Raw genomic sequence first — 15,403 nt, forward strand, 5'->3', positions numbered from 1 at the left:
TCTGGCCTTTCGACCGCCGGCCCCCGGCGCCCCCACCCATCTCCCGCCTCGGGACTTCGGGTCCTCCCTGACCCTCTTTCACCCGGTGCGGGCTCCCGCCCCGCCCGCCGCCCCGCCCACCGCCGGCCCCGCCCGCCGCAGGCCCCGCCCACGGTCCATCGCGCTCCGCCCTCTCCCCGCCGGCTCCCGGCGCTCCGAGTCCGGGCCTGGGGACTCAGGATCCCGCCGCCGGGGCCGCAGCATGGGGCGCTTTCGCGGGGGCCTGCGGTGCATCAAGTACCTGCTGCTCGGCTTCAACCTGCTCTTCTGGGTGAGACCCGGAGCGGAGAGGGCCGGGCAGGGGAGGGGGCCGGGCGGGGACGCAGGGCTGGGGTCCCCAGGGAGCTGACCGCTGCGGCGTCCGATCCCGGCTCCTGAAGGCTGGGTGTTCAAAAATGCGGAGGTGAGAAAAAGGCAGACAAAAGGGGGTGTGGGGAGGGAGAGAGGGATGGAAGGGGAGAGAACCAAGAGAGAGATCGAGCAACGAAAAATGGTGAGAAGCGGGGAGACCCCGTGCGTGTGGCTCTTCCCGTTGAACCTCTCTGCCTTGCTTTTCATCTGAAGCCTGATGACACCAGATGCGGGGACACCAGCCTCTCCTTACCTCCAGATTCTCTCCCTCACCCCGCACCACCACCCCCACCCCCACCCCCAGTGCACACACCCCCTTCTCGCTCTGCCTTTCCGCTGGAGCCCCGGCCTGGCCAGGGCGCCGGGACTGCCAGAGCTGGTGCCCCATCCAGAGTGTGTGAAGACAGCACCTGGCTGTGGTGGGCTTATGTGGGAAATCGGGGGTAGCAGTGGAAGTGATATTGGCGGGGTCATCCTTGTTCTGAATATTAGGGGAGGGTACCGCTGGGATGGAAGGAAGGGGTTGTGTTCTTCTGTCAGGGAATGGGAGGAAGGGAGGGGCTTCCAAGGGGCGGCAGCACCACCCCACAACGCCCTGCCAGCAGGCTCTGCAAAATACTACTGCTCCCAGGGATGATCTCATTCAACTTTGCATTGAATGAACAACATTCCAGGGATTAGTGGTTCACCGACAGATAGGGCCACAACCCTTGTCCCCCGTATTAACTGGAACAAAATTAAGGCTAGACCATCCCTGAATTCCTAGATATTCTGTCTGAGGCCCTGAAGGACTGGGAGACAAGGTCTGAGAATTGTCTCTTGTGCACATTCCTTCTTGGGCTTCCTCCAGGGACTGCCAGCCACTAACTGCTCAGATAGACCCTGAAGGAAAATACAGATCATGCTTTGGGTGAAGAAGTTCTTAGAGCTGGGAGGGAGCAGCAGGGGGCTGAGGGCTTTCAAGAATACAGGAGGTTGGTGGCTGTCCTGACTACGCTGGGGAGCTTTTCATCCGTGACACCGACTAATTACTGAAGGATGGTCTCCACTGGTGTCTGCCAACCCATAAGCCCAGAGGCCTGGGTGACTCCAGCAGTTCCAAGCTCTCAGAGACCAAGTTGCCATCCTCAGCATCCTTCAGTAGGGTAAAGTGTGAAGCAGGTACCCCGTAGACAGTCCTGAGTTTTAAAAATACACATGGCTTTTGTACACTTGGTCATTTGCTTCCAGCATAGAGTGGGGAGGGGCATTCCTAAAGGCCTTTTATGTTGTGCTTTGTAATAGTCTGGCTTAATTTCAAAGCTGTTAATTATAAGTGTTATGCATCAGTGACACTCTGACTACTTGAAAGAGGTCTTATCTAAGTCTGAGAAGGAATTCTTAGACTGGGTTCAGCTTATTTAGCGCTTAATGTCATGCCAGCCTTTCCAGGAATAATAGGCAACATTTATTGAGCATTTTCATTGTGTCAGGGACAGTGCTAAGCACATTGCATTCATTATTAACTTAATCCTCACAACACTCTGGATATGCATACTATTATTATCCCCATTTATACAAATAAGGAAAAACAGAGGCACAAATAGGTCCACTTTCCCAAGGTCACACAGCTAATGAGAGGCAGAGGTGGGCCTCCAACTCAGCCTTCATGCTTCTGAGCACTGTGGTACATGTAGTTAACCAGCTGTTCTCAAAGTGAGTCCTGAGCCAGAGCACCTCCGGGAAAGTTGTCAGAGAGGCACATTCTAAGTTCCATCACAGTCCTGCTGAATCAGAAATTCTAGGGGAGAGACCCAAGAATCTTTTTAAACAAGTCCAGGAAATGCTGATGCATGTTCAAGTTTGAGAACCGTTCTGTTAAACCATCATTACATGAGACTTAGATAAACAGCGTATATGTAAATATAAAGAGCCATATGCACACACAATCACACATATATATTTGTAAATGAAAATACTGTTCCCTGAGCTGCTAATCTAGTTGAGGAAATGACCAAGGCATATAGAGCAACAAGAAACACAACAGTGTGTAATCAAGTGACAAATTTCACACCTTTGACACAGAAAGGAAGGGAGGTAGGAACAAGCAATGCTTGAGTGCCTACCATGTGTTAGCCACTAGGGTTAGGCATGGCCTTTTATATATCTTCTCTAATTAAGGAGTTCACAGGAGGGACTTCCCTGATGGTCCAGTGGTTAAGACTCCATGCTTCCAATGCAGGGACTTGCAGGACACGGATTTGATCCCTGGTCAGGGAACTAAGATCCCACATGCCACACAATCAAATAAATAAATAGAAACACACACAATAAATAAATAAGTAAGCAATTTTTTAAAAAGTCCATAGCATGAGTGATGAGGTGAAACAGTTCTCATAAAGAAGGTGATGTTTAAACTGAATTTAGAAGGACTGGCAGACTGGAGGTGGACGAGGGTGAAGGGGTGGTACACCACCACCATTCCCAGCAGAAGAACAGCAAAAGTGAGAGTGCCATCTGACAAAGGCCTCAGGTTCCAGTGCAGAGACCCCAAGCAGAGTGTGCTTGAGCAAGTTATTCTTATTTCTAGCCTTGTTTTCTCAGCTGAACAATTGGGTAAGAGTTGTTGAGAGGATTAAAAGGAAAGACATAAAGTATTTGATTTTGCCTTCCCATGAGCCCAGTATACAGTAAGTGCTCAATTTTTAAAAATTATTATTAAGTGCCTGGCACACAGAAAGCATTAATGAAAGTTAGCCCTCTTTCCCCAGAGTCCCTTAATATCTGAGAAAAGTCTGTATGTTTGCTGCCAAGGAACTTGCAGCTTGTCTTCATTTACACATTAGCTTCTCAGTTTGTACTTGTGGATTTTCCCCACTAGAACTTAGAATACTCTGAGAGCAGGAAATTTTTGTCTGCCTTGTTCACAGTATATCTCTAGTGCCTAATAGTACTCAGCACACAGAATGCACCCGTAGAAAGAATTAATGAATCTATAGAACTTGATATACATGGCCTTCACTATTTGCACAGATAATCAATTGTCGACTTTATCTGGAGGACTCTTTCTACTTATTACCTGTCGATGGATTCTTTGCACAGATTGGGCTCAGGAAGGGAAGCAGGGCCTTGCTTACTCTCAGTTCCACGAGGAATGGGGACCAGGGACAGGCGGCTGTCCCATGTCTATACCTGTGTATCTAAAGGGAATGGGGGGACTTGAAACAAGTGCCTAATGATTTAGAGGAAAGCGATGATTTGGGATACATAATCTAAGTATCTACCTTCACTGTAACCAAGGGAACCTGACTGCAGAAAAGCCCCACCCTAGCTTCTTATGTTGTTTTTTCCTGGCTGGAGAATTTGTGGGAAGTTTGGGGAAGGGGGATAGAGCAGGAGAGAATTTTCCTGGAAGGACAGGCGTTTGCCAGGACTTCAAGCGTAATATTTACACACACTCTTAGATGCTCATGTGTCTGCCCGTCTGAGGTCCCCCCTGGGTGACAGCACTTCCTTTCCTGTCAGGAACTCACCAGAAGGTAGGCGCAGAGGCAAGCGGGGGTGGGGTATATTCTGTGATCTGCAATTTGACAAATGGATTTGCAACCTCCTTCGAGCTGCTTGGCTAAAGTCTCCCTAGGTCGTGCTCCTGATTTTGTAAACGTTCAACTAGATCCCACCAGCGCCTGGCCAAGGGCTGCTGACTCTGTTCACCCTTGATTTTTAATAAAACAAAAGTAAAGCCTAGCCCCGAGCCCCACTAATTTAATTTGTTATCACGGTTGATGTCTAACACATAACCCCTCCCAACATCTGTCGTGTCTAAATTTGGCCACTACAATCAGATAGCATGGCATAGTTCCATGCATTTCACCGAAATCACCTTTATTTTTTCCCCTCTGTTGCATAGCAATATAAATAAAACACCACAATCCAACAAGCCACTTGTGTTGGTTTAAAGAAAAAAAACCTGGGCGCTGTTTATTCCTTGGTTTGTTGTGTGTTCAGCATTTTCCTATCATTGTGCTGTGTGAGCTGCTCAGGGTTGCCGACCAACAGGAAGCAAGACCGCTCATTGTCGAAAGTCCGATGCCATATATGGCTTGTTTGAAGTTGCTCTCCTTTCCTTCTCACTGTTGTTAATGCAGCTTTGGGGTTTCACTTGGTGATGTCTAACGGGTCCTTTTAAGAAGGGCTGTGTCTTGTGGGCTTGAGAGTCAAAGATGTTTGACTCCACCAAACCTCACAGAGGTTGCCTCCTCCTCTTTCCCAAACTTATCTCAAAGAGTAACTTCAGAAGTACCATCTATCAGAAAAACTGTTTTTTAAAAAAATACCTGAAGAAAGTATTCTCTGGGGTCCACCCCAAAGTTAGACCACCCTAGAAGGCGATTAGGAATTTCCTCAGCCCTGTTGTCAGATGGTCTCTGCTTTTTTAATCTTTAATGTTTTCGTAATTTTTTTTTGGCTGTGTTGGGTCTTCATTGCCTTGTGTGGACTTTTCTCTGGTGGTGGTGAGCAGGGGCTACTCTTCAGCTGCAGTGCACAGGCTTCTCACTGTGGCGGCTTCTCTTCTTGGAGAGCACAGGCTCAGGGCACTTGGGCTTCGGTAGGTGCAGCACACAGGCTTAGTTGCCCTGCACGTGGAATCTTCCCAAACCAGGGATCAAACCTGTGTCCCCTGCATTGGCAGACAGATTCTTATCCACTGTGCCACTAGGGAGGTCCTGGTCTCCACTTTTGATTTCTGTCAAGGTGGAAGACAGTGCCAGCTGCCAGCCTCCCCTGTTGTGGATGACAGGGGGCGCCCAGTGTTGCTGGGAGAGGCAAGGACCCTATAATAGGGGCCAGCCTGCAGAAGCAAGAGCTACCATCCCAGTAGTCTTACAGACCTCAGCCAGGTCTAGACAGCATGGCAGTTCACATCCACGGATTTGAAACCTGGAAAGTGAATACTTGCATCTCATTGAGTTTATTCCTGGCCATAGTATTTACTAACTAGGGAAGCTTAATGAGTAAGCTGTTTAACCTCCTTGAGGCTTTTCTTATCTATATAATGGACTTAATCAAGTACCAACATCAATCTATGATTTTGGTGCAGATAAAAGAGTAAATAAATGTGAAGTATTAAGCATGGTACATGTGCGTTTTAAACACTAACACAAGATGCTCGTGGTAATCCTATTTAAACACTAGAAGAGAAGCAGAAAAGTGGAATCCAGAATCTAAGAGATCCCTGAAAGTAAGGAAAAGTGGGAAACGAGTGTCCTAAGTCCAACCAATCAAGCAAAGTGGCAAGAGTCTTGTAGCTTATTGAAGGCCTGGAGTCAAAAGGAGAGATTCTTTCCCCTGCAATTAGTCACTGAGCAAATATGTGCTGACCACCTAGCATGTGCCCAGCACCCTGCCAAGTCCTGAGCATTCAGAAATGATTAAGATACAGTCCTTGATCTTGAGACACTCAAGAGGCCTTTATTTGGTGCTTCATTGAGCCCTTTTTTTAAATTAACTTTTAATTGGAGCATAGTTGCTTGACAATGTTGTGTTAGTTTCTTCTGTACAGCAAAGTGAATCAGCTGTACATATACACTTATCACCTCTTTTTTGGATTTCCTTCCCATTTAGGTCCCCACAGAACACTGACTAGAGTTCCCTGTGCTGGACAGCAGGTTCTCATTAGTTATCTGTTTTATTAGTAAGATAATGAACCACACTCCCTTGTGCCTTTGAGTGTAGTTTATTATCTCTCTAATGTCTGCTCCTCGGGGGCATGAGAGCGCTGTGCTGGTCTCCTCCTCCTCCCTCAGCACCTGGAGGAGCTTCTGCAGTCACTGACATGGCTCTGGTTAATACACACCAGCTGGGCAGCTGTTTGTTCCCTGTCATGCTTCTGTGCAACCAAGTGGAGCCCACTGGGTGGAAATAGGAAAACCCCATGATTAGTGCCTCTCACACTTTAAGGTGCATACAGATCACCAGGGAATCTTGTTCAAACAAATATGCTGATTCAGTAGGTCTGCATTTCTAAGAAGCCCCCAGATGTTGCTGCTACTGCTGGTCCAGGAAACACATTTTGAGAACTGGTTTAGATGTGGCCCTAAGAGATCAAAGTGCCCCTGTGGCTCTCATTTCTGAATGGGGCAGGGAGTGTCCTCCCTTTTGGCCTGCTTATCTGGCTTCCTTGTGGCAGTTCTTTTTCCAGCTACCTCTTTACCATTATTCTTTTAAGATTTTTCTTTTACATTGAGGGTTGATGGTTTCTACAGTTACCAGGAGGTCATCTGTCCATTGTCCGTGGCATTTCACTGTGCTATCTCAGAAAATGCAGTATCTTTGAGTCTCCAGTCATGCGTGACAAAAAGGAACAAAACTTCTAACCCCCACATTACCACTGACAGTTTATAGTACAAGTCTGCTCTCCTAAAGCGAGTGACACTGCACTAACCATCTTGTCATTCTTGCTAGGGAATTAAGGAGAAGGAATTGAGAAAGAAGTGGGTGGATGACCAGATGGGTTGAGAGCATCATATAGATATGAATAGGGGTTACCTTGGCTTGCTTTTTTTTAAATCCTGTTTGAATTTTTTATGGGCAAAAATAACGTTCACATGATGCCTTGGCTTACAAAATGTTCTCACACACATGATCCCATTTGATCGTGAATCACAACAGTCCCATGAAATAATGTAACCCCCATTTTACAGATGTGGAAGCTGGAAGGCAGGTACAATAGATGGTGTGTCTAGGATCAAAGAGTTAAAGAGAAACAAAACCAAGATCCACACTCAGGTCTTCTGATTTTAAACACTGTGCTGTCTTCACCATGCATACTTACGAAGGCACGTGGAATGTTGGGTATGATAAATGCTGCAGGCGTGGAAAATGTGAAGTCTATGACCAGCGAGATTATATCCAGTGTTTGATTGTCTTGATGCATTCCGGAAATGCAGGTACAAAAAAGATGCATGAAACACTCTGGCATATGGGAGAAAGAGGGAGAAGTTGAGAATACTTAAGTTAACTAAGTATGAGAATACTCAGCTTAAGGCAGAGGAAAAGCGAGATGGGAATTGATAAAGGGTATATATTGGGGTTTAAGAGACGGTGTTTAAAATTAATTTCAGTAAGCAAAAACTTGAAGAATATGAAACATTACATAAATGATAGGGAAGCCTGGCGTGCTGCAGGCCATGGGGTTGCAAAGAGCTGGACACAACTGAGCAACTGAACAACAAAATATAAATGGAAGCTATGTGATATCTGCTTTCCCATGCATATTTTCTATGTTAACTTCTTTAATCCTCACAATGACCTTCTAAAATAGCAGCTATTGTCACCCCTAGTTTACATATGCGGAAACAGGCACAGAGAGTTCAGAGCCTTTTTGGGGCCTCAGAGCTGCCCAGTGGCAGAGCTGGCTTTCTGTGTGTGCTTTCTACCCTCTTAACCACTCCAAGTCTACAGACTGACAAGGAGAGAAGTTTGAAGCTGGGATGAGCATGTTAGTTCTGCAGTCTCCAATATGGTGGCTGTGCTACTAACCACATGTGGCTTTTCACATTTAAATTAACCAGTATTAAAAGGAATTTAATATTCAGCTTCTCAGTCACACTAGCCACATCTCAAGTGCTCAGTGACAATGGGTCACCAACGGCTGCAGTATTGGACAGCAGAACATTTATATTTACATCATTGGAGAAAGTTCTATCGGAGAGCTCTAGCCTAATTTCGGAGAAGGCAACGGCAACCCACTCCAGTACTCTTGCCTGGAAAACCCCATGGACGGAGGAGCCTGGTAGGCTGCAGTCCATGGGGTCGCTAAGAGTTGGACACGACTGAGCGACTTCACTTTTACTTTCCTGCACTGGAGAAGGAAATGGCAACCCGCTCCAGTGTTCTTGCCTGGAGAATCCCAGGGATGGGGGAGCCTGGTGGGCTGCCGTCGCTGGGGTCGCACAGAGTCGGACACGACTGAAGCGACTTAGCAGCAGCAGCAGCAGGAGCCTAATTTATTCTTTCTCTCATAAGTCATCTTCTCCTGCTTTTCTCTATTGGATCTTAACTAAACTAAAGAGAGAGAGGGAACATAGCTTCTGGAAAGGGGCCCTGACATACTTAGTGTAGAGGTTTAGAAAACTCCCAGCTGTTACAGAGAGCTGCTGCTGCTGCTGTCGCTTCAGTCGTGTCCGACTCTGTGCGACCCCATAGACGGCAGCACATCAGGCTCCCCTGTCCCTGGGATTCTCCAGGCAAGAACACTGGAGTGGGTTGCCATTTCCTTCTCCAGTGCATAAAAGTGAAAAGCGAAAGTGAAGTCGCTCAGTCGTATCTGACTCCTAGCGACCCCTTGGACTGCAGCCTACCAGTCTCCTCTGTCCATGGGGTTTTCCAGGCAAGAGTACTGGAGTGGGTTGCCATTTCCTTCTCCAGTGCATAAAAGTGAAAAGCGAAAGTGAAGTCGCTCAGTCATATCTGACTCCTAGCGACCCCTTGGACTGCAGCCTACCAGTCTCCTCTGTCCATGGGGTTTTCCAGGCAAGAGTACTGGAGTGGGTTGCCATTGCCTTCTCCGTTACAGAGAGAGCTAAAGTAAAAATTAGTAGAAGACAGCAGAGTCATTAGAATCATGGCCACAGTATTTCCTATCTTGAGTAGGATTAAGTTTTCAGTTTGAATGTAACATTAGTCTGTCTTCCTCCATAATAAGCATAAGTGCTGGGCACTCACTGTTCTAAGTGTGTAAGATGAAGTCATTTAATTCTCTCAGGGAGGCACTATTATTACCTCCACTTTGCAGCTGAGGAAGCTGAGGATTAGAGAGGTTAAGAGACTTGCCTGAGGTCACAGGACTAGTAAGTGACAGAGCTTGATTCAAACCCAGGATGCCTAGAACCCCCACTTTTATCTGCTGCAGCTCCTCGACAACCCAGCATGTACAAGTGGATGTTTTTATTACTAACCTGTCCAAGTGCATTATTATTCAGTCTGAAAGCTCAGAAGAGGTGAAGTCTTCTACAAGAGCAGTTGACGAATGTTCCAAAGTGTGTGCCAAGCCCTGTCCTCTCCATTGTAATTGTGATTGGGAAAGCGTCAGCTCATAAACTAGGCCAAGGGAAGAGACAACAGAACCCCCCAGTGGGGCAGGGACAGGGCCTGGAAGCTGCTGCCACTCCTCCAGGAAGCCCATGTGGTCTCTCCTTGCCCTAGCTGTATCTGTCTAGCCCCCTGTAATGGCCTCGTGCTGTCTGCCTTCCTGACCCCAAATACTTTCTGGTTAAATAGCTGTTAAGAAAAGTCTCTCTAGAATACAAGACTCTTGATTCCTACTGGGTTCCATTCAAGCTAACTTTTTAACTAAAAAAGTGTTTTGTCTTGTTCCAATCTAATGTGAGTTTTACCTGAAACATTTTTTCTCCCCTCCCATTGTCTTTCTGTAACAACTAAAACTGGGCAAAGATTGTTATTATTGGTTGATATTCAAGAAACCTGTCTATCTGCTCAAGAGAGTTCTCTCAGACTACCTTGTAAAATATTAGGCCATAAAATAAGTATTGTTTAATATTCCATTTGTGGAATATTTAATAAGCAAATATTCAATTTGCTTGTGTAAAGTTCCATGTAGATGAGATGTCATATGTTTACTCAGAGGCAAGCCTGGGATGAAGCCAGCTAGATGCTGCTAGGAGGATGTTCAGACAACATCCAAAAGACCACTTTGGTCTTCCTGGAGCTGGTCCTCTAGGTCACGTGAGACGGACATTGGGTTTAAATCAGTTTGGTAGCTTGGTAGGTTGGGTTTTACTTTAGTTGTACTTGATTTTCATTTGATAAAGCCATCTGCTCATTGGAATCATTAGCCAGTAGTCTGCGGTATTTGTTAATGTGTGAAGAAAACCATATAACCATCATCTGTCTCCTAATTCTTACCGGTCTCTCTTCTCCTTTTCCCCGTACTTCTTTAGAAAAATGCAGTATGTACGACCACTGAATAAACACAGACACTTTGCCTATCTGTATGTAAGTTACCTGCTTTATCATTCAGAGGAAGCTTTTCATCCTGGCTCAACTTCCTCCCCTGAATTTAGTGTCTCCCCAGTTCTTTTGTACAAAGCATCCTCCCCACCTCAGCAATGTCAGTTGATCCATACCAATTAACCCTATAACAACCTAAACAAACAGAAGAAGGTGGGTTTAACACAAATATATCGCCTGACTGTCTTTCTAGATAGGTAGATAATGTCCCAATCTGTCACAGTTTTGATGGCAGAATCCTTCCATTGGGCTTTCCTGGTGGCCAAGACGGTAAAAAATCTGCCTGCTACACAGGAGACCTAGGTTCAATCCCTGGGTCATAAAGATTCCCTGGAGAAGGGAATGACAACCCACTCCAGTATTCTTGCCTGGAGAATTCCATGGACAGAGGGGCCTGGCAGGCTACAGTCCATGGGGTCGCAAACAGTCAGACACAACTGAGTAATTAACACAGACAGCCACCCTTCCATGGTACCGAGAATTAAGCATTGATTTTAAAATCTATCCTTACCTGAAGGAAGTCTTTCAGGAATTTCTTAGCATGAGCTTGCTCTCATGAAATCGTTATAAGGAAAGTAATGTGGGAAATAAGAAACACTGGGATCTAACCAGTGTATTTCCATACTGACAGCCATGCATTTCCAAGCTGACAGCCATGTCTTTGTCCGCTGTCAGTCCTGCATCCCAATTCCACCTCACCTGGTCCTGATGTGGAAGCAAGGACACCAACCTTCCTCAGAGGTGGTTTCGCCTGGATGTCATATAGTATTCGGCTCTTGAATTTCTTCTGACAAAATCCTTCATTTTGAGAAAGTGCCATCTGAATCCTTGCCTTGCTTTCACTGCATAATAGGATGAAAATCTTGGGAGCTGGCTTTCCTCTTTGAGAAAACTAGTATCATCTTCTAGAGCAAATGTGCTTCTGACTTTTGCCTGCTAAAAGGATGAAACTCCATTACCCTTATGGTTTCCTAATGTGGTTTGCAATCAGATGAAGAATTATGAGTGTTCATTACATGATTCCATCTGGGCTGAGAATTGCCTCCAAGAGCAAGTATTATTAGCTTAAAAGCTTTTAATGAAATCTCTAGGGTTGAAATGTCATTTTCCACTTTGTGTGACGTCATCCCAGAAAAAAGAAAATTGCCAGTGAGTTGGGTATGTATATACACAATGGCATTCACCCTGGAAGAACTAGAAATACAGAATTCATTTTGTTCATTCTTTCCCTTAAGGGCACTGTGTATGTGTGTTGCCATGATTATGTTAACTCTTCATATGTTCTGCCTGTAAAAGGTGTATATAGATTTATTCTTTGTGTTCATGCCTGATGCTTGGCACGCATCCTTACAGGCTGGAAAAACACAGAACTGATACTAGCTGCTCTAATTATTTTTCTGTGGGCAAGTGTTATGCTGAGTAGACTCAACAGTGTCTTCACACAGTGCCATCTGAGGTGTCTGCCCAGTGTTTCCCAGGTGCAGATGAACTTAAAATTAGTACTTTGAAAGTATTCCCTTGGAGGGCTGTGAAGGAGGTTGTTCACAGTTGCTCCTATCAACCTGTCTTAGGTCAGGTCACCATAAAGAAAAAAAAAAATACTATAAACTGAGTGGCTTAAACAACAGGAATTTATTTCTCATAGTTCTGGAGGCTGGAAAGTCAAGTTCAAGGTATCTGCCAGTTCAGTTCCTGATGAAAGCTGTCTTCCTGGCTTGCAGACGGCTGTCTCTCCCTGCATCCTCCATGGCAAGGAGAAGGCTCTGATGTCTCTTATAGGGAATCCCCACCTTGTGACCTCATCTAACCTATCACCTTCCAAAGGCCCCACCTCCAAACACCATCACAGTGAGTGCCAGTTAGGACTTCAGTGATGTATGAATTTGGGGGAGACACAGTTCAGTCCATAGCACAGCCTAAATGACACCTTTGTGAAGAAGGCCCTCCATTCATTCACTCAACAGCTGTCTGTTCGGAACTGATTGTTCAAGGGAGAGGGTTAGGAGCTTGGAACACAGCAGTGTAGACTCTGTGCTTGCCCTCACACAGCTCAGGCCTTAATTTTCTTTAAGTTACAAAAATATTTAAACAGAAATGGTTATATAAGACATGAAGGAAGGCACATATGTAGGCCAGGGTAAGCTTCCTACAGGAAGTGACGTCAAAGCTGAAAGCTGTGAGCCAGGTGGAGTGAAGAGGGAGCTTTCTAAGCTAAGGAAGTAGCAACAGCAGGTCCCCAGGTGAGAGGAGGAACTGTGTGTGACTAGAGAGAGCATCTGAGGACAATTTACTGTGTCTCCCATCTAGGGGCCTCCCTGGTAGCTCAGCTGGTAAAGAATCTGCCTACAATGCAGGAGACCCTGGTTCAATTCCTGGGTCAGGAAGATGCCCTGGAGGAGGATAGGATAACCACTCCAGTGTTCTTGGGCTTCCCTGGTGGCTCAGACAGTAAAGAATCCGCCTGCAATGTGGGAGACCTGGGTTCCATCCCTGGTTTGGGAAAATCCCCTGGAGGAGGGCATGGCAACCCACTCCAGTATTCTTGCCTGGAGAATCCCATGGACAGAGGAGCCTGGCGGGCTACAGTCCATGGGGTCACAGAGAGTTGGACACGACTGAGCGACTAAGCACACACACCCATGTAGGGAAAAGCACATGAACTCTCTGAGAACACCCCTAAGTGATGCTTTTTATCTGGAGAGTTTAGTCATCAGATAACAGAATAGCATGTATTTGCTCTTTGTGGTCAGCATGGCTACCTTCTGCTGGAGGTGGGGGTGGGGGTGGGGTGGGGAGCTGAGCAAAATGCAGGACCCAGGCCTGGGGAGTAATATTTGCATTTTCCTGTCTCAGCACTGCCCTTCCCTTCAATTAGTGCCTTCCTAAGAACCATGTTTTTGATTCATGGAAAAATAATTTCTGAAGTAAAAATATATATCCTCAAGATAGAACCTTTCATCAGCAATCACAGGAAAGTGGAAATAAATACAGTACAATACAGCTGAAATCCACTAACAAGCTTTGCTTCATGTTAAATGACTTATTTCTGGCAGACGGGCATTACTTAAAAGAAAACTTTTTGTCCATCCACTTTGCGTTAAAAGTTTTCTAATCAAATCTGTAGTCCTATCCCCTGCTACTTTAGTTTTAAAACATGCACTTTCTCCACAGATATATGCTTACAGTTTGCAACTTTGTCCTGCAGACTCTACAGAATATAGTTAGCTACTGAAATAACTTGTCTGTGAAAATGCACAATGTAATTGTACCGGGTGATCCCCGATCTAATGGTGAGGATTTGTATGTCATTGTCTGTTTCTTTCATTTCTATCTTCTCTATTTTACTTCTGTCCTCTTTTTAAATAGTGCATACAGTTTTGCCCTCAAAATCCTGTTGCATAACATTCTGAGTGCATAATGCTCAACTGGTACTCAGAAAAGAAATGGTGACACAAAGACTGATGACATCTGGTGTCTTCTCAGGGGCTGGTTCTCTGATGGAATTCTTACCCACAGCGTTAAGAGTCTTTCTTGGGCCATAGAGGCAGGATCAGCTTCTCACAAGCCCCTGAGATCCTCTGGAGAAGGAACTAGATCTTCCTTATCTGTGAATCTTTGCCTCCTGGCTCACAATAGATGTTCAATAAATACATATTAAACGATTAGCATCAAAGCCCTACTCATGCTGTTGTATGAAAAAGTCCATTCCTGGAAAAACATACTCCTAATGGCAATCGTTCCAAAGGCACGGGGAGTGATTCTGGTCCTGGATGCAGAGCAGCTGTCAGCAGAGTTCTCTGGTTGATAGAGTGGATCCTTCATGGTCCTTGCCCATCACTGCATCCATCCTGTAGCAACCCCAATCTGGTCTTCAGCCACTCAGGTCATTACCTGTGGCTCCTCACTGTGTCTGACATCATACAGCACTCGTCCCCATCAAAGTGAAGGCTTCCACCTCCTCCTCCCCTCAAGACCCTGCCATGGGCTTTCCACAATGGTAGCAAGCTTAGTAGAAGCCATGAGCCACGTGCTGTAAATCCAGTTTCAAGCTCCAGACTCTGACTTCCCCAGATGCTTCTCTCTCCCCAGCACAGGGTTCTACATAAGGAAGCACAGCCCTTACCTATGCAGTTCCCGCTGCCTGCAGTCCCTCCCTGCTCCTCTAACTCATTCTTCAAGATGTAAGTCAAAATGGAATGTCTTCTGCTGATAGCCAGTCGTCATAGTTTGGTCTAATCCCTGGGTGGTGATGCAGTCCCATGGAGCACACTTCCTGCGTCCTGTGACGTTTATTAGCTTATGGGATTATCTTCCATGTCAGACTGTGCATGTTTGTTAAGTCACTTCAGTCATGTCTGACTCTTTGTGACACTATGGACCATGGCCTGCCAGGCTCCTCTGTCCACGGGATTCTTCAGGTAGGAATGCTGGATTGGGTTGCCCTCCTCCAAAAGGATCTTCTTCCTGACCCAGGGATCGAACCCACATCTCCTGCCCTGGCAGTTGGATTCTTTACCACCAGCACCCCCTGGAAGCCAGACTGTCTTCTTTATTGTTGCTTCTTTGATGCTTAGCCTAGTACCCAGTCAGGACCATAGTTACCTTTGAAAGATATGTAGAAAGGAAAGGAGATGAGGGCAGCAGTGACGTGAGAAGGAAAGCAGCATGGCCGGGCAGCCTTTGTCCCCATATTGGCTGAGGTGTGGTGTTGTGACTGAATGCAAAGGACGGACTGAGAATGGGGGCATTGTGCGAGGGGTGGCAGGTTTGTCTAGGAGGGTTAAAGTATAGGCCTAGAGGCTCACCCAGTGAGACGTCTCTTCCTAGGTTTTGGGGGTGCAGAGCAATGGGTCTTACTGACACTAGACTTGCTCACTTTGTCCCTGACTGCACACTGGACTTGATGGGAAATATTTTCACGCAATTTCAGGTGTGTGGTAGAGCAACCAAAGCCCAGTGAACACAGAGTATTTTAAGAGTCTTGCAAGAATGGTGAGTTATA

At 46.1% G+C, this 15,403-nt stretch overlaps 1 protein-coding gene across 1 annotated transcript in view; it reads left to right on the forward strand.

Moving 5' to 3' along the window:
* The first annotated feature begins 241 nt into the window (after positions 1-241).
* Positions 242-15,403, forward strand: part of TSPAN2 (tetraspanin 2) — a 38,990-nt gene continuing 23,828 nt past the window's right edge. Inside the window, exon 1 of the mRNA XM_052637796.1 lies at positions 242-310. Coding sequence (XP_052493756.1) covers positions 242-310 — 69 coding nt within the window. The remainder of the gene's footprint in view (positions 311-15,403) is intronic.

This window comes from Budorcas taxicolor, chromosome 3 (assembly GCF_023091745.1).
Source record: "Budorcas taxicolor isolate Tak-1 chromosome 3, Takin1.1, whole genome shotgun sequence".
Taxonomy (NCBI): Eukaryota; Metazoa; Chordata; class Mammalia; order Artiodactyla; family Bovidae; genus Budorcas; species Budorcas taxicolor.